The sequence below is a fragment of the Sphaerodactylus townsendi genome, linkage group LG03 (genome assembly GCF_021028975.2).
Source record: "Sphaerodactylus townsendi isolate TG3544 linkage group LG03, MPM_Stown_v2.3, whole genome shotgun sequence".
In the NCBI taxonomy this organism is placed as follows: Eukaryota; Metazoa; Chordata; class Lepidosauria; order Squamata; family Sphaerodactylidae; genus Sphaerodactylus; species Sphaerodactylus townsendi.
In genome coordinates this window covers 127,764,152-127,783,574 of record NC_059427.1, presented here as the reverse complement: position 1 = coordinate 127,783,574, position 19,423 = coordinate 127,764,152, and the positions used below count along the sequence as shown (strand labels likewise).

Here is a 19,423-nt window from a genome sequence, read left to right as displayed (position 1 = left end):
GTCATACCTTCATTTACTGCACAGTGACAATCTTCTGTAAATATCAGTGTGTACTAATAGTCCTTCAGGTGGATTCCTAATTGACACATGTTATAGGTTTCTGCTTCCCATTCAAATCACTCAAATCCCAAGCTAGCAGGATACTGGAGTTTTCTGAAAACTAATTTCCTGAACAACATTCCACTTGGATAATCACATTAGCATAAATGCAGAAGAAAACCCCCCAGTAAGTTTAAGATGAGCCAGGACTAATAATAAGATTCAACTATCATTTTGATATGCAAAAAAAATGTAGTTGTATGGCATTTAAACACAAAGTAGTATTGACCTTGCAAATATTTGGTAACCAAATGCCTCCTTAGAGCATGAAACATTTATGGCACCTTTTGTAATACAGAGAGAAGAGGTACATAATGCATTACTATAGCACTGCCTAGGCAGAATAAGGATTAAATTGGTAAAATCTGGATGCTTGAAAGGGAGGTGGGTTACACAGATTATGCAAACTATACAAGAAGATAGCAGAAAGTGGGGTAAAGTTTTGATTTCAAATTTCTGATGGATGGTGGGCAACAATGAAATTCTTCTCTAACTCTGAGTTCAGGACAACATAATCATTTGTGAGGATGATTTCCTCATATCTTTGCTATCTAAGAACCTTTTAATTGGAGATCTCAGATGTTCTGTACACATAGACAGAATTTTTGAGGCTTGAACTAGGATCCTCAGGGTTTGACAATGGAAAGCTAGTCTAGTGAACTACCAAGATCTACAGGAACAAGTTCAGTATATGGGACACCATCTGTCCCAGTGCTTTCTACTCTGATTGGCAGCTGCTCTCCTATCTCTACTTAGATTTAAGTCTACTCCAGCCCTGCCACCTGAAGTCCTTTAAACAGAAATGCCAGAGATCAAACCTTGCACCTTGGTCATGCAAAGAAATCTGGGATACAAAAGCCTGAACATTATTATTTGTTAATTTAGCGCAGACTAATTTTAATTTTTTTAAAAAAATTTAATTACTTTATTACAAATTTCAAAGAACAAAAACATCAACACATAGACATGCTTGAAAACAGTACCAATATCAGTCCACAAATCAATGTGTACATTGGTGAACTACGGATTTTACTGTCATGCTTAAACAAATATAAATGGCTCTCAATTGATTATTGTGTCCTCACTGTCACATCCCAGATGCCTCAGAGATTCTCAAACAGTAGCAGTGGAATTGAGGTAAGGGAAATGTCTACGAATCAGCAGGGGTTTGCCATAGGAATCCTGCAGACTCCAAGCTAGCCCCAGAAACAATGTAATCGAGGAGCAATCTGCAGAACATGCAGAGAACGAGGATTTAACATCTAGCTCCAGGTATTTATTTAATTCAAACAGAGAACCACAATCTGAAGCTCCATTGACTCTCTGATCATACAGGCCCCCTATCTCCCTGTATGCTCTCTGCGGAGCAGACACACCTGAAGATTATCCAGCAATATTAGAGTGCAAGGCTTCAGATCAGGGCTATGAGTCTTTTAATTCATGCTAGCTTTCAGTGCTGTGGAGGTGTTTATGGAGGCAGGCCTGCTTCGCTTCTAAGATGCTCCTCTGCATTCAGACCTAATCCTCCCCACCTGCACTCCTTGCATTGCTGGGATCAAACCAATAGCCTGATCTATCTGACCCAGCCCTGACTATCCAGAATCCATATTTGCTACTTGTCTTCTCACTGCTGCCTGGCCAGTTTTCTTTGGGCGTTGCTTGGCACCTGGGGAGCTCAGAGTCTGCCCGGAATGTGACATTTACATTGCAAATTACATAAATGGCATTTCACAGAATGTGCAATGGCCGTCAGCCAGTGCCTAGAATTCCACAACATTCATACAAAGTTCATGTCAATTATACGTAAAAGGTCTCTGACCCTTCCACTCATGAAATTCTTATTATGGACTTTGGTCCTCAATATGTTTCTTTTCCTGGTCAGTGGGGAGAAATTTAAATGAGAGAATGGGCTGGAGGTGGCAGAGTCAGCTATATAACTAGACATGCAGGTAAACTCAAGTGCAAGAATCCCAAACGAAAGATGGGCCAAGTTCAAGCTCTGAAAACCATTTCCTTTGGGATACGGCAAAATAAAAGATTGGAAGACACAGTTTTGAAAAAAAGGAGGGGGGAGGAGGCGAAATCAGGAAGAGGAAGAAAACCCCGGCCTTAAAGTGGTAAATGCTGAAAGTAATGGGATTCTGTGTCAGTTATGAATTTTAAACACTTCCATAAGCTATGTCAGTTACAGCTGGATATGAGCTTCTCCTAACTGAATATGAATGAGGAAGGCGCTGGAAAGTGGCTTTGTATTTTCAGTTTCTTTGACTCACAACTCATTTCAGCTGTAACTTTTAAGACACCTGTAAACCATTAGATATTACAGAAGGAAGAACTGAGGCACAGAGATATCTTAACAGAGCTGAAATAAAATGGAGAACACGTTTCATCCCCTTAGTGTAATGTGTCATCTGTCTATTATGTACTTCTCATCTGCACCTTGGTGAGCATACATTCCCTTCGGGGCAAAGTTTCTCTTACCAACAGGTTTTCCTCAGCCCTGAACTCAAGGCACTGAAAAATCCAACAAGCCCCACAGTTTCCAAGAATGGGCACATAGTGAAGTTTTCCCTGCCAGTGCAGGGAAAGCAAAACAGGGCAGCTTCCATTTGTCCTGCTTTGGCTTTTCCACTCCTCTGAATCTCTCACACACACACACACACACACACACACACACACACACACACACACACACACACACACACACACACACACACACACACACACACACACACACACACACACACACACACACACACACACACACAGGAGTAGCACTGCCTACTCCCAGCAGACATTTCCAGAACAGCAATGGACTTTTAAAAAATTACATCAACATTCTATTGCAGGAGTGATAGAACATTGAAATGTCCTAAAAATATTGAAAAGGCAGTCAACCAGCCAGTCCAGGAGCAACTTGAAAGCCGGGGCAGGTAATGGTGGCTTAGTTCGGAGCAATCAGTACGGTGTCCTTGCATGTACCCAGAGAAACAAGGGGCAACCCCACTGTGGAGCAAACTGAATTGAGCTAACCAGGGCATGTATAAAGGGCCTTCCTCTTCAGCGATTTTGCAGGGGGTGGAGCTGTAAATAATGCGAGAGTCTCCGGTCATTCATATAATGTGATATAATCACATAGCCAAATCTGATTGGGTGGGTGATGATATAATATCACATTCACAACTTGATCCCTGATTAGTTGGGTTCACAGAGCTCAGGAACTTTGGAGAGGGCCAGGAAGCAATAACAGAACAGCTAATGAGAGGGCTGTGAGCAACATGGAGCAGGCACAAAAAGGCAAATGTTAGGGAAAATTTTTTGAGCCCACTGAGTCCTCAACCCATACACAAAATGTTCACTCTGGAAGCAATTTTAGTATCGAATGCTTCAAAAGCAATTCTCTCTTCCTCAAAATCTCATACAGAAGTGTGACATAAACAGAACTCAGAATGTGACATAATGGAACCCAATTTTGTCTCCAGTCTCACAATTCCTCTCTTGCAACAGAGTGTAGACTACTCTGGGGTAAGGAGATGAGGATCTTTGGCCCTTGCTCACATCAGTGAGACAGTGCCCTGACAAAGCGCAAGAGGCTTCGAGATGTGGGAATGGCACCACTCCCAATTCCTTAGTTTATGGTTTGGTAATGTATGAATGAATGACAGTGCAATTCTAAGGAGAGTTACTCTATCATAAGCCCATTCATTTCCATAGATTTAGACTGGAGTAAATCTGCATAGGATTGAACCATGAGTCCTTCAGATCCTGCTATATGCACAGTGGAATACAGACCATCACCTGACCTTCCTCAAATGCTGACAGGGATGGGAATATATTGGAGTACTTGAAACAGCAGAGCTTACAGTCCTGCTTGAGGCAGAGGTCCAGGCCTTAAGGCAGGAATCAAGTTACTGAGGATGCAGCCAACAGTGTATAATGAATGTAGTTCCAGCCAAGGCTGAAGGTGAATCAAGGTCTTAAATTGTCTTTAAAAAGTGGAGATATAGCCCCTCCCCTCCAGGAGCTGGCTACCTGTAATTAAAGGTGCTGTGCCCAGTTACAGGGGTGAGTACTGTGAATAGGGCTGAGGCAGTCAAGGACTTTGAGAGGCTTGGTTCTGGTTCAGCAGCAGGCTCTGGGGAGAAGGGATCGGAGTCCAGAAGACAGAGCAATACCCCACCTTAGAGAAGCCTGACTCAGAGACTTTGGGCTCCTTCTGCACAACTCAACTGCACAACTCAACTATCTCAACTGCCTCTTTCTGCAGTAGTGTTAGCTACCCTGCTGCCCCCTCCTTTGCATCTTCAGTCGTTTTGCCTGAATAAGAGGAATCTATTCTCTGGCCCATGATACTTGCCTTTCCACACCTGAATGTTCTGATCTGCTTCCCCAATAAGGGGTGTGTGAATGAAAAGAGAAAACCTTTCCTGATGCTAGTTCTGGACCTGTTTTTCACCCTCGCAGCCTCCCCTCAAACTTCCACTGCCTCACACCTCCATTCTTGTGCAAGTGAAGCAACAGCTCTAATTTTGTGGCTGCCTGCCCGGAGTGAGAACTGAAACACCAAGAAGGCTTGTAGGGGTAGGCAAGATAGAAACAGGAGAAGGAGTAGGGGTACAGCGCAGAAAGAAGGAAAGATCTAGTTCTTTGTGTCTCGTCCCCGCTGACAGGCAGTTTAACTAGCTTAATAATTAAGATGTGCCAACATGAGTGTGGCTCAATTCCCAGATTTTATAGCCTCCAAAGCTCTAGGGAAAGAATAAGACAGAAGCTGAATCAGACAGACAATTACAATACAGTATACACAATACAAAAGTCAGCTATCAACAATGCACTTTGTCAAGACGATGGGCCACAGAAATTGCCTGGCCTAAACTGCTTTCTAGAATGCTGGAGGTAGCTGTATATGCCCACTCAATGCCCCCTGATGGCTAAGGAGCAAAGCATGATTCATTCTCAATAAAAAGCCCAGACATGCCTTCACATAACTGTAACTATATCATTGTTCTACATCTTCCTTCACCATTTCTTCTCAGAAACTATTTTCCTTTCTTAAAACAGCTGTTTACTCACAGTGGGTGTTACCATTAGAAAGAAGCTACTTCTCAAAGCTTTCCAGCTCTGCCGAGAGAGACAGGGTGGTTTGGAAACATTCAGGCTCACCTATTAGTGAATTCAGTGAGGAGTAGGAGCTGACTCTTCTCATTTTGTCAATGGTCTCAAAAGACAGGATATACTCTTCATTCTCGGGGCTGCCCAGAGTGCTGCTTGCGCTGCTGCTGGTGCTCAGATTCCCAGGGGAAAATGCGACGGAGCTCCCCGCTGTTCAAGAAGAACAAACACAAACCTTTTTTTTCCTTATTGGTACATAAAGTGAAAGAGGAAAAAAACTGAGGGAACATGATGCTTTGATCATTTTTTTTGTACTAATGAGGCACTAGACTAGGGGTGGCCAACCTATGGTGCTCCAGATGTTCATGAACTACAATTCCCATCAACCCCTACCCGCATGGCCAATTGGCAATGTGGGCATGGGTTGATGGGAATTGTAGTCCATGAACACCTGGAGCACCATAGGTTGGCCACCCCTGCATTAGACAATCAGTGTAATTATATTTTACTATATTTGCTAATTTCTACTTTCTTCTTCTTTTCTTAATAATTCTTAACTATAAAATTGTGTTTTGTTTTTTATATTAACAATAAAGTTTAAAAAATTTTAAAATTAAAAAAAGAAGAACAAACACAACAACATTGAAAGAAACAAGTTTGTGAGGACCGCACTTTTTGAAGTAGCAATGCACACACATTATGGGATTCACTACCCTTGGGAAAACTATCAAAAGTTTCCATGTTTTCTCAGTGAAAAAACATTTATGCTTCAGCAGCTTATAAAAACAGCTTAAAGGCATACACACACATCTTTGAGGAAAAGGGCTTAGGGTACTTTTGCTGGCTAGGACTGTGAATCTTCGCCTTGGCAGATACCATAGAATAATGTTCAGCCAGTATTTGAAGCCTTCCAGATTCTCTTACACAGCCGAGAATAACAGGTAAAATAATAACAGAATAATAGGTAAAAACAAAGTCTGCATTCTAGTGTTGTTTTGTCTTCTGTTCTGAAAATGATCTATAGACACACATCTTTGCAATGTGGGAATGCGCAGAGAAAAATATGAGGCCTGTGAACAATGAAGAAGGGTGTAGGAGATGCAAATACATGCCTTACAACATTTTGTAGCTTGCTTGACATTTTTGCATAACGTTTTGCAGAGGAAATCACTCAGATTTGACACAAAAGATTCTACAAGTTTAACAATTCAATCTCAGAATGTTACCAAAGTGCCATCTAATCACAGTTGCTTGGATGACTTTCAGTTATTGAAGCCACAGAGATGATCAAATTGCTTGTAAGGATCCAACCGACAATGTTAGTGCTTGACCCTTGCCTATTTTGGCTGATTAAAACTAGAGGGAGGACTAGCTGCATCCAGGAGATAATAAATGTGCCTTTAAGGGAGGGAATAGAGCCAGTCACCTTGCAGGAAAATAATCCCTTTTGAAAAAGTTATCCCACGAAGTCAAAAACAACTCCCCTCTTCTTGGACAAAGTGCTTGAGTGAGTAATTGCCAGACACCTCTAGGCATTTTAAATATAACCTTTAGGTCTGTATTTGAAACTTGGCAATTCTGATATATACTTTTACTGAGAAAGTAACAGGAAGTACCCTGATGAATTTTTCTGGATCTCTCAGCAGCTTTTGATATCACTTACCATAGTATTCGTCTGGAATAGTTGGCTAGTACATTAATTTCAACCACCATGGGTTCCGTTTGTATTTGGCTGACTGGCTCCAGAAGATGATGTCAAGAGACTACTATTTGTGGCTATTTGGTTTCACATCCCTCATGTGTTTTAACATCTACATGAAACTGTAGGGAAAAGGGATTTGGGGATTTGGAGTTGCATCCATCAAAGAGAACAGACCAAACTCTGCTTGTTTTGGGTGAATCAGTAGAAACCAGAGATGCTCTGAACCACTACTTGGAGACAGTAATGGGCTGGGTGAAGACCAATAAATAAAATATGATCCAGATAAACTGGAGGTCCTGTTGGTTTAATGTAACCAGTCTGGTATTGAACAGTTGGCCTGTTCTGCATTGGAACAGGCTCATAGCTTGGGAATGCTGCTAGATCTGGATGGAGGCTCAGATCTCTTCTATAACGCAGAGCACCTTTAATGAGTGTTGGCAGGTATGCCACCTGTGGCCCTTCCTAAAGAGAACTCATTGTTCATGGCTATCCATCCACTGACAGCATTCACATTAAATTACTATAATAAGATCTTCCTCAGGCTACCTTTGAAGATGGTTCAAAAACTTCAAATGGTGCACAAGAATAGCTATTAAATGGCTGCCTGGTATCAGTTATAGAGACCACATCTATGCAGTTTTAACACCATTCCACTGGCCACGTATTCACTTCCAGGCCTAATTCAAAGTGCTGATATTTACCTTTAAAACCATATATGGCTAAAAAACCCAGAAGCTATGGATTTTTTTTAACTGCTAATTTTGCTGGGTTTTAATTTTATTTATTTTTGCTGCTCTGCTGTTTTATGTAACAGAGGTTCCATTTTCATTGAAGTGTGACTATAATGCTTTTAGATGTTATTGCATACTAGCTCAAGAACCAGTTTCAGGTTGAGGGATGGCCATTCCTACATTTTCTTGTCAGATTAAGGCAGATCTGAAAGTGGATTGGAGAAAAAAAGATCTGACTGGAGATAAATCAGAAAAAATTGGAGAGACGATCCATCCAGGTAAAGACCTGAAAGAAACTGAACAAAGCAGATGGCCTTTAGGGGAGCTAGAAGAAAATCTGAGGCAACCATCTGGTGAACAAACATGCTTATATGTCTTCTGGGTAGAGGCTGAAAACACCAAGGCAAAGCAGCAGTGTTTTAGGGGACACTGTTCACTCTGCTGTTTAAAAAATGAATTGTCTCACTATGGCTTTGGTGGGCAGCAGCCCTTCAGCTAAACTTTACTCAAATAAAGAAATTACAAGTTAGAGGAAAAAAGAGAAAGTGAATCCTGAAAAGCCATCTTACATTCTTCATTCAAGCTGAGGTTCTGAAGAGACTTATTCAAATTCCTTGCTGTGGTGACTGCTCGGATATTCCCATAGGAGCTGACAGAACGAAGTCTTGGTGTACATGGACTGTCCCGCCCTGGAGTCAAACTTCCAACTTCTGCTAAGGTAATATTTAACTATTACTCACACAGACAAAAAAAAACCCCAGCAAAAGCTGCTCCTTCATTGTGACAGTCAACAACAGTTTAAAAAAAATTAAAAGTGGCATAAAATGACAGCATCACACTGCTCATGAGAGAAATGAACAAGAGGTAGTAATTGGTTCTGGTGGGTTTTCCGGGCTGTGTGGCTGTGGTCTGGTGAATTTTGTTCCTAACGTTTCGCCTGTATCTGTGGCTGGCATCTTCACACCTTTGCATAGCAAGTTCCACCCAAACACTTAATGATTGGTTCCCCACCCTGGGACATGGACAATATACCACACTAAACTTTCCCTTCTCACTTAGACACAATGTGAAACAGACTTTTCTCTGTGATACACCTCTGAAGATGCCAGCCACAGATGCAGGCGAAACGTTAGGAGCAAAATCCACCAGACCATGGCCACACAGCCCGGAAAACCCATCAGAACCAGTTGAATCTGGCCGTGAAAGCCTTCGACAATGCAAGAGGTAGTAAGTTAATTCCATCTCATACAAAAGGACGACTGCTTTCTACACTTCCATAGATGATTACAGTCTGGATTTCAAACTAAACAAGGACTAGGGTTAGTAAGGCCAGAAATGGAATGGCATGAAGAATTTCCCCCTTCAACGTTTCTTCGGGTACTTAGGCGGTTTCATGGAGAAGATACCCACTTGCATTCAACTCTGAATCTACAACATTGTTTGCACCTGCTTACTTAAGACAGAGGGGCAGAACTTACCAAGCACTGTTTTGCCACCTCTGTGAACAGTAATGGGCCTTATGTGATAGCTCCCATGTAGGCCCCAGTTAACTGAATGCGGCAGAGGGGCTGCTGATGTTGTGTGATGCTAGATGCTGTATTTACAGCAATAAAAGGTCCATAAAGCTTAAGGACATTTTTTTAAGCAAACCTTTAGCACTAAGTTCCTGCAAATTGAACTCTCCTGCTTATTTTCCCTTTCCCTCCAACCTCCTATGGCTTCAAGTAGCCATACCACACAAGGGTGTTCACATTTTACACCCCAAACAGGAAATGGTGGAGATAGTTTTTCTTCATGTGTCTTCCTTACAGAGGACCTTTGAATTCTGAGTGAACACAGGCATGATGTAACCAGTAGAGATTATTTTTCCAGAGCCAAAATCTTTTTTTTAAATGCAAGGAGGGTGGAGGTGGGATTGGTTTTCATATTTTAATGTACTTCACTTTTTCATAAAAAGGAGCTATTAAATTTCTTATTTCAGGGAAACAATTGTACTTGCATCTAAATAGTCTGACAACAGAGGTTCCAGTGTCTCCGGAGATTACCTAGGTTGTTTAATATTTAAGATGACATTTAATGAAGTAAAAGGCCAGCAACAATTTGCCTAAGAGTTTTTCATTTCTAAAATGAAACAAAATGCACACGAATAAGAAACAAAATGAAATGATAGAAACAAAGTAAAGCCCTCATTTTTGAACTGAAGAAGAAGAAGAGGAGGGAGTAGTAGTAGTAGTAGTAGTAGTAGTAGTTTGGATTTATATTCCACCTTTCTCTCCTATAAGAAGACTCAAGGTGGCTTACAAGCTCCTTTCCCTTCCTCTCCCCACAACAGACACCTTGTGAGATAGGTGGGGCTGAGAGAGTCCCGAAGAACTGTGACTAGCCCAAGGTCACCCAGCAGGAATGTGGGAGTGAGGAAACACATCTGGTTCACCAGATAAGCCTCTGCCACTCAGGTGGAGGAGTGGGGGAATCAAACCCGGTTCTCCAAATTAGAATCCACCTGCTCTTAACCACTACATCATGCTGGCTGTAGACAGAAATAGGCTTTGAGAGCTATAGATTCTCAGAATAACATGGTATTCTCTCATCTGTCATCTTCCAAGGGCAGGGTTGGACAGGCAAGACAATAACAATTCTTTATAGCAGCACTTTAGTTAAGCACAGGAAGCAACATGCTATCTTGACAATGCCCTGGCCTGGAGAGGTAATGCCAAAAAATGCAGACGATATCAGATATTTGCCAGCATTATCAATCACTGCAATACCCCCCCTCCCAGCCATAGAATAAACTTCTCAAACTTTTTTTGACCACAAAGAAAACGTAGCAGCACCTGGAGCAGCAGGAGAAGGCGGTGCATAGTTCTTTTCTTCTTCCATAAACTGCAAGGCAACAGTGCAGAAATTGCTTTCATACTGGACCACGAGGTGACTTAATGCCACCACCAGCTCCTGTGGAGAGGCAGAGGAAGGGGAAAAAAAGAGAGCTTTGATCTCTGTGTATGCATCCAACAACCAACTGCAAGGAACTCCCATCTCTGCAAAGGTTGGGGAATATTTCTACCCTGTTTCTCCGAAAATAAGACATCCCCTGAGAATAAGACGTAGTAGAGGTTTTGCTGAAGTGCTAAATATAAAACATCTCCCAAAAGTAAGATGTAGCAAAGTTTTTGTTTGGAAGCATGCCAGTCGAACAGAACACCAGAGCATGCAGCTGTGGAGCGAAAATATAAGACATCCCCTGAAAATAAGACATAGCGCATCTTTGGGAGCAAAAATTAATATAAGACACTGTCTTATTTTTGGAGAAACACGGTATCAATAGGTCCTGGTGTCTCAGAAAGCAGAAAATGGGATATCCAACATAGAAAGTCAAAGTTTGAGGAATGTTATTTGCTGAAATTGTGAGATTTTCATGTTATCCAAAGTAACTGCACTATGGACAAATGGTTTTTGGATGAAGAGTTCATATTTTAAAAACAAGACTCACTGCTACCAGCCATTCATACAGAGAGAGGTTCAAACTCAGAGTGCACAATTAATATTTAAGTGCTTCTAAACTGTTTTGAAGTGCAATTGCAAAACTTCTATTTACTAAAATGTTTACAAGCTGCTATGCTCAGAACAAACTCAGTGTAACTTTAATATAAAACGATTCTAGTGTGCATGGGGGGGACATAGAAAGAGCGCAACCCCCATTCTGTCTTCAAATATGTGAGATTTAAGTTATCTGCAGTGATGGACCCCAAATTCAAAATGCATTCTGAAATAAAACTTTCTAGACCATTGATGGAGTTGTATCAATGTTTCAGACTTATCTGACATTCTTATTTCCTTGATCTGCAAATCATACCCTTTCAAAGTTCCTGTGTAATGGACTCCATGGGAATGTCTGTAGACTGATTCTTGTGGTCCTCCCCCCCTTCCAAAATTTTCTATAAGTAGGAACAAACAGATATTTTGGATTTGTTGCAATGCACTGCAATAGGCTAGTGTTTTTACATAAGAATTGGCCCCAGTCTTCCTTTAGAGCAGTGGTTCTTTATACACAGATCTACCATTTAGAGTGGAATTATTATTTGCTATTATGGGGGTACAACATTTTCTTAAAATTGTACCCCCATAATAGCAAACCCATTATGTAATTTTTTTCACATAACCCCAAATGCTCTGGTTTATACCTCTGGGAATGGGGAACCACTACTTTAGAGCAAAGGTTAGCATCCCTTATTTCTTTGAAGAGCTACATTTCAAGACAAAGGCAGACATGAAAAGGATTTCTGTAATAATTCCCACTCTAAATGGTAGATCTGTCTGCTGTCTTACCAAATGGTGTCATCTTAAAGAGTCTGAGATGATATTAGGTACTGACCCGGTAACCTTTTGAATGCAAACCATGCATTCTGTCACTGAACTATGAACTCTTTCTGAGGATCAGATGTATATTTCTACAATAATATTAAGTCTGAATTCTAAGATCAGACCGACATGATTTGACTCAACACGTCAAGACTAAGAGCAATTCTCGGCTGAGGAATAATGCTACCAATGTCCTTCTGTCCTCCGTTCACTGTACCCTGTACAGACTCACTGAGCTGCACAAATTTCCACTTAAGGAACCAACATATTTCTTCCTCACTCTTTTTTTTTTTGCACAAAGAAAACCATACAGCTTAACAAATGTCTTCTCTTTTGCATTATTGTGGCAGATAACTCCCCTTTCTAAGCATCTTAAAAAATAAGCCAAGAGAATCAAGTCCCTGTAAAACCAGCCTTCTGACAAAATTAATACCCATCTGTCACCTAAAGAGGGGATCAGGACACTTTTTTATACTTGGCTTGGTAAAGCATTGATTTTTCCTTCACTTTAGTGTGAAGATCTGAAGAAAGCTGGAGCGTTTGACTCTAAAATGAATTCTTTGCAACAAAAGCCTTTTATTCTTAGCCAGTCTCCCCTTATTCTTTGATTCAGCCCAGTATTGTCAAACTGATGTACTGTCACACAGAGTATGGAAATGGACACTGCTTCATTCTTCTCCTGTCCACCGACCCTTTCCTTCTGCACTTTGCAGGACATAATGAATCATACTAAAGGGCAAGACTCTTGCATGACAAAAGAGCTTGCAATCTGCAGTCTGAAGATTTGTCTACCTGTTCTACAGTGAGTCTGAGTGCCTGACAGAAACACTGTGATATATTCTATGAACTGCAGATCTATCTGTACTGGGTGACACAGCATCAAAGAAAGAAGGCAAACCTAAAGTTCAGCTAATGGCTATGCTGCTAAAGTCCTATTTGCACAAACAAGCATCAGAAAAATGAAATGTATTTTGCCTGAAACGGAATGTAAGTTGTGGGATCTGGGCATTGTGCCTGAGTGCTAGGCAAGTGATTACTGTACCATTGATCTGCAAGTGGGAGGTCAGAAGATACAGCCGTCAGGTGACTAAGCCAAACCTACTATTTCAACCCCCCTTTCCCACTATACTTCATGGCAAAGCTCTTTGCTGAAGTGAACTGCCCTGCCTTCCTTTTGCCCTTGCGTATCCAATCCCCCTTTCCTCCCAGAGGGCTGCTAGACACTTCATGTTTCCAGTAACAAATTAATATTTCATATTTACTTTCACAGCTTGTAATGTAAGACTCTGCTACCAAAACAGTGACAAACAGAAGAGCGTTTCACAGACAGAAAGTTTCCTGAGGTAATGACACAGTCTCCAAAGTGAAGACGTTCTGGAGGCAGAGGCCAGCGTGGCTAACCTCATTTTCTTGCTCCTGCTTTTCTTCAGGGGCTTCAAAATGAAAGCAGTGCCATAACAAGCTTGAATGACAGATATATTTTTCCTTTGGCATTCAGCAAATCCAGACATGCACTTTCCAGTGGTAGATATGCTGCCAAAATAATTTTTAATGCCTCATCTTTCACTGTTTTGTTATACAATGCCCTTTTGCATCTCAAGAGGGATCTCTCATACTGTACAGCAAATGAAATGCCACACTGATAAAGACCTACTGTCCCATTTAGACCCACTGGGTAAAATGTAGCATCTCGATGTTCGGGACAAACAAGAAATGACATTTAGTGTTTGATAGCCCACAGAAGTCAGGATGGTAAGAGTATCCATGAAATGTGTGACTTCATCTCAAGGACTGCTAACCCCCTCACCCCCCCCCCAAGCCAGCAGCAAGTGCTCTTCTAAGTCATGCTCTCTGTGCTGAGCTTAATCTTTTATTTCCCTTAGAAGAGGGAGAGCGGCATAATGTTCTCCAGGCAAAAAACACAATGCCAGGGAGAAACTGACATTTCTGTAAACCTCTCAGGAAATGGAGAGACAGAATGATCGACACGATGGGACTTGCCATTCAGAAAAATCACTGATGAACAGAGGGCTGATATAACCGACAGGAGTGCAAGAGCTGCGATGACACAATTCAGCCACCAGACAGTAACCTTTCAAGGACACATGTCTTCCCTGAGATAGTGGGCAGGGGGGAGGACTCAGAAAGGCAAAATCTGTTTAATAATTTTATTGGGAAGAATAAATGTTTTTAAAATTCACAAAATGGTACCTAAATGCTGACGAAGCGATTTCTGCTTCCAGGGACCCACACATGATAAAAAAGAACAACAATAACAAAAAAGAAAACTGACTTTTATTGACAGCTCTGTTGAAGACAAGGGATTAAAACAAGGAAAGGCCAATGAGAACTGGCTATCCTGGGGCAGAAGAGGAAGGTTTTCATTGGTCATTTAACATCATGAGGATGTAATTGGCAAGGGGAGAATGTAAGTGTACAAGTATACATACAATATCCATCACCACATGTCTTACTTATATCACACTCATAATACAATGATACTCTTAAGCCATATAAATTCTTCCAGTCCAACTGTTACTAACCTCCAGAAATATAGTCCAGTGCTAGTCCATCAATGAAGATTGGGAATTCAGCGTATTAATGGATGGTGAGCTTGATTACAGGAAAGACACCACCATAGGTTACGTTTTGTGATTACAATATGCTGAATTCCTAACCTTTATTGATGGACTAGCACTGGACTATATTTCTGGAGATTAGTAACAGTTGGACTGGAAGAATTTATATGGTTTAAGAATATCATTATATGGTTTAAGAATATCATTGTATTATGAGTGTGCCCCCTACTGCTCCTTATTGCCCTCTGGTTTTCAGGGCTGTTACATCAGGGTCCCCTCATATTGAGGGGCCTACCGTCCCCCCCTTTTTTCTGGGGGTAGGTTTTAAATTTGAGGTTGGACGCCTGCTTTTATGCTTTTATGTATTAATTTGTTTCCGCTGGTTTTAGGTTATTTTAGTGCTGACATGAGATGGAGCTTATGTCTTTATATTGTATATGTGTTTTGCTCCTGTTGTCTCTGAATCCTTGCTGTTCACCGCCCGGAGCCCTTCGGGGATCGGGCGGTATAAAAGCCGAATTAATAAATAAAATAAAAAATAAATAAATATAAGTAAGACATGTGGTGATGGATACTGTATGTATACTTGTACAGTTGCTTTAGTATAAACAGCATCATCAAATATAAGGCGATTGGGTGTAACGCGAATTTGTTTCTAGTATTGTCATACGTTGCACCCCTTTTTTTGCTTGTTAGTTTCACATGAGGTGAATGTAAACAGGTCTAATCTCACTGCGCAGGCAGATATAAAAACACACACATCTGGAATACAAGCCAAGTGCAGAAAACAAAGCCAACTTTTAAGGCCGGACAGGCATTACCACCAGCCACATCTACAGAAGGTATTTATATTAATCCTCATGCATCCCACAGAGTGGCTGTTTTCAGACCCGTTATGTTTTCTGTCAATACAATATTTATTCGCTTTCCCGCTCCGAGCCAGACAGTCTTGTTGAAAGGACAGGCTCTCCCTATCTACCGCAGAACAATCAGGTTGGAGTACACACGGGACTGAACACACAGGGGAGATTAAAGGGGAGCACACAGCAGGCAGGCACATCCGGTTCCTTCACAGGGCAAAGAGGATGAGGAACGCCACCATCAGGCAGAATAACCCCATGGATTCGGAGAGTGCAAATTTGAGGATGGCATAGGAGAAGAGCTGCTGCTTCAGGGAGGGGTTTCGGGCATAACCGATGATGAGACTGCCAAATATGGTCCTGATGCCAGCACCGGAGCCAGCCATGCCCACCCACGGTGGCCGCGCCAGCGCCAATAAACTTTGTGTGTGTGTCCACACCCAACAGCTACAGCTCCAGGGCTCGCTATGTTTTCTGTCACTGCCTAGTGCTGTCAGGCAGTAATATCAAAAGTAGCATATTTTCAAAATGTGGTGCTCTCTTTGATGCTTCACTATCTGGAGCAAGGAACGACGATTAACTTCTGGAATAAGAAGCTAGCCTTTAAAAAAACGAGACATCTGGGAATCCTAAATTATCTCTAACAACATTACAAAAGTTATTCATGTGTTCAAATATCATGACATGTTTATGCGCTACTCTCCAGGGGAAAATGAAACAGATGCATAAATCACCAAAGCATAGTCTGAGTTGCTCATAAAAACTGACAAAATTGCCTTACACCAAATTGGACCATCCAGCCGGCTAAATCAGTACAGACTAGTCTGATGGAGGGGATCGCCTGCATAAGCCTACTCCTTCCCATCCTTTTCCATACCTTTCGGACCATGGGGCTTCCGTCATTGATGAGCTGGGCCAGCATCATTGCAACATTGTGATCAATGGTGGTAGAATGATCAGTCCGCTCGGCTGAGTTGCCTACAAAGGTGCCAAGGGCAAAGACTGCAGCACATCGAACCTGGAAGAGAAACACATTTCATCTAGGTCCCAGCTCAATCTTCGGTGGTTCTCAACCTTCCTAATGCCGCGACCCTTTAATACAGTTCCTCATGTTGTGGTGACCCTCAACCCTAACATTTATCCATTTTACAGATGGAGAACACTGATGCAGAGAGTCTTAGGCGACCCCTGTGAAAGGGTCGTTCGACCCCCAAAGTGGTCCCGACCCCAAGGTTGAGAACCATGTCCTTCCTACTGTATTCTTTAGTGTCGCTTGAATGTGTTGCCGTTTACCTAAGATGATACAAAAAGCCCTATGCCCGTTACATTGGAAAGGACTCCCAAATTAAGGATATTTGTAGAGAGTAAATCTGTAGAGAGTAGAGGATATGTTTGAGAGAGTTATTTTGGCCAGCTATCAATCCACAGCCACTTGAGTTGATAACTGAGATCTAGTTCGGATCTAACCAAAGCCTTCCTAAACCACTGGGTCATGTGTGTTAGCGCAAAAGTAATGGAAGACTATTTTTAGCTAGGAACAGATTAGGCAACATTACGCTGGGGAGGCTGCCTTTGGCGGAGCAGTCAAACAACGGCTCCATTCTTTCCCGTGGACTTTTTTCACAAATCTGACAAGGTTACCTCTGGGATCGGATCAGACAGAAGGCTGTAGAGCTTTTCATGGGCACTGTCCCTCACACCACACCACCTGGCGGAGTCAAAATTCTGCCAGATACGTCCCAAGCAAATCGCCACCCACTGGCGCAAAAGAGGATGCGGGTCATTCAGCTGCTCCAGGCAAATGGCAATCAAATTCCCTTGAAGACAGGCTTCCTACAACAAAAGGTAGCACACAGTATTGAAACAAACAACATGCCACCAGGGAAATTATGATCCAATGGGAGAACACAAACACATTGGCTAAGGCCAGTGGCATGCAACTTTTAAAAATAAATCAGGATTATCCATGAGGTCAAATGCAGAGGCAACCATTACATTGGAACTCACCTGCCCTGTATTGTAGTTGTTGACAATCACCGCCAAGATGAAAGCTGTCATTGTCCTGTGTTCAGCCTTAAAACACACGCAGAAGAAGAATTTATCTTTAAAACGTCAAGATAGCAAGATATGGATGCTATAAAGCAAATTTGAAGAAAAATGGATGCTACCTTTCTTGGAGGAATTTGTTCCTCTCTCTTTGAAAGACTGAGAACATCAGGCTTGTCTGAATTTTGTTGCTATTCAATGAAAATGCAGACCAGGGCCATGAAAATCACAGTATGGATGGGCTTTGAATTATTCCAATTGCTTTTTCCAACATGATGCAAGGCTGAAAAGTGCTGTTTTGAACAGCAGTTTCAGCCACACACCAAAATGCCAGCACACAGCACAACTTTGTCAAGAAAACAAAAAGGAAAATATTTGTAGTTTTTTCTATCCTTCTTTAAGAGAATTTTGGGGATTTTCTGCTGTTTCTATCTTGATAAATGTCAACGGGCAACAATATGGTTGCTTTGCGCTTCAAAGAAATAAAAGAACTATATAAATTTTTCCCAAGGTTACTGTGTTTCATATGTAGTAAGGAGAGATGGAAAATTATTTTGTACTTCGCTAGATTGTTCCCTTAAGTGCAAGGTTTTAAAAACAAATGTAGAAAACAGATAAGTGCCCCAGTAGCTCCTGCTCACAAGTGCACTATAGTGAAGAAGAAAAGAATGTCTTTGTGTATCTTTTTTTTTCAGAATTAAAAATATTTATTGGAAAAATGTGAACTGCTTTTTAAAGGTAAGAACAGGTTGTTATATAATCCACTGAAAATAAATAACCTCTCAGTCCACTGAGGTGGCCTTCTTTGCAAGGAGAAACAAATACTGAGTAGAAGAGTGTGCAAAAATCTTTCAATTACATCAAAATAATATAGACATTTTAAGTCTCCTCTTTGACTTGCCTAGTGTGCTGCAACCCCCCTCCCCGCAGTCCACTCTTCAGTAGGACAGGCGAATGTACAGCTACATAATAAGAATCTCTCTCCATCTATAAAACCAGCAATGTAATGTATTCCATAACAGCAGCACAACCAAAATAGGGTAAGCGAGTTCTGAGCAGAATCTGAAGAGGGGAAAAAATGATTATTTGTCCTTACCGGCATGTAGGGATCTGCCAAAACAGAAAGGAAATATTTGTGACCGTTGTCCTTCACAAGGTCGGCTTGGCATGACTGAAAAATGAGGGGGGAGGGGGAATAAGTAGAATAACCTGCGGAGAATTTATTTATGCCTCTAGAAGATTTATGAATATTTCATATCACAGCAATTTTTTCTCTGCTCAAACCAATTTTCAATTGATCAGAGAAAGAAAAAAACTTTGAAGCAATGTCTTTGCTGGGACAGCAACCAATACTGGCCAAGATTTGTGTTACAGAAGCATAGATAGGATAGCTGCTCCCTGTCCAGGGAGCTGAAGGACCATGGGCAGGATTCCACAAGCTGTTCATTTAGTTTTGCAACTGTGTGTGTGCATTTGGAGAGCTCTTGGTACCAATTATCAGCAAGCCACATCTGCGGAGAATGGTTCAGCTCCTGTTAATTCAGCCTAGGCAGTGGAACTGGGAGAACAGCCATCTGAAAGCCAGGTGTTGAAGAAGAGAGCTGTCCTCTGTACTTTGTAACTGTATGTCTCTCCAAACAGACAAAAAGAGTCCTTCTATACCCCCTCTAGAGTCTTTTAAACTCTAAAATGCAAAAAGTTATGGGGAGAAAAAAAGGATGGATTTTAAATGTTGACAAGCTTTCCAGAAACTGCCTTGGGAGCCAGGTGTCTCATTTGGCACTGACATTTCTTCCTGCTTGCAGAGTATGATGGGAATATTTCCCTTGGATAAACCACAAGCCTCTGCTTAAAGTACCCAGTTATCTTCTGAAAATTCATATACAAGTAGTCTAAATAATACATATGTTCAGATGCTATGCATATTTTTGTTAT

General features: G+C 41.5%; 1 protein-coding gene across 6 annotated transcripts in view; it reads right to left on the bottom strand.

Annotated features, from left to right (window-relative positions):
* Positions 1-19,423, bottom strand: part of RPTOR (regulatory associated protein of MTOR complex 1) — a 458,205-nt gene that overhangs the window by 88,078 nt on the left and 350,704 nt on the right. For 3 of the 6 annotated variants that reach the window (XM_048488432.1, XM_048488434.1, XM_048488435.1), the window contains exons 14-20: positions 18,585-18,659; positions 17,450-17,515; positions 17,084-17,275; positions 16,320-16,460; positions 10,479-10,596; positions 8,214-8,357; positions 5,263-5,421 (exon numbers count right to left, since the gene is read on the bottom strand). In XM_048488432.1, coding sequence (XP_048344389.1) covers positions 5,263-5,421; positions 8,214-8,357; positions 10,479-10,596; positions 16,320-16,460; positions 17,084-17,275; positions 17,450-17,515; positions 18,585-18,659 — 895 coding nt within the window. The remainder of the gene's footprint in view (positions 1-5,262; positions 5,422-8,213; positions 8,358-10,478; positions 10,597-16,319; positions 16,461-17,083; positions 17,276-17,449; positions 17,516-18,584; positions 18,660-19,423) is intronic. The other 3 variants (XM_048488433.1, XM_048488436.1, XM_048488437.1) reach the window with 1 other exon arrangement.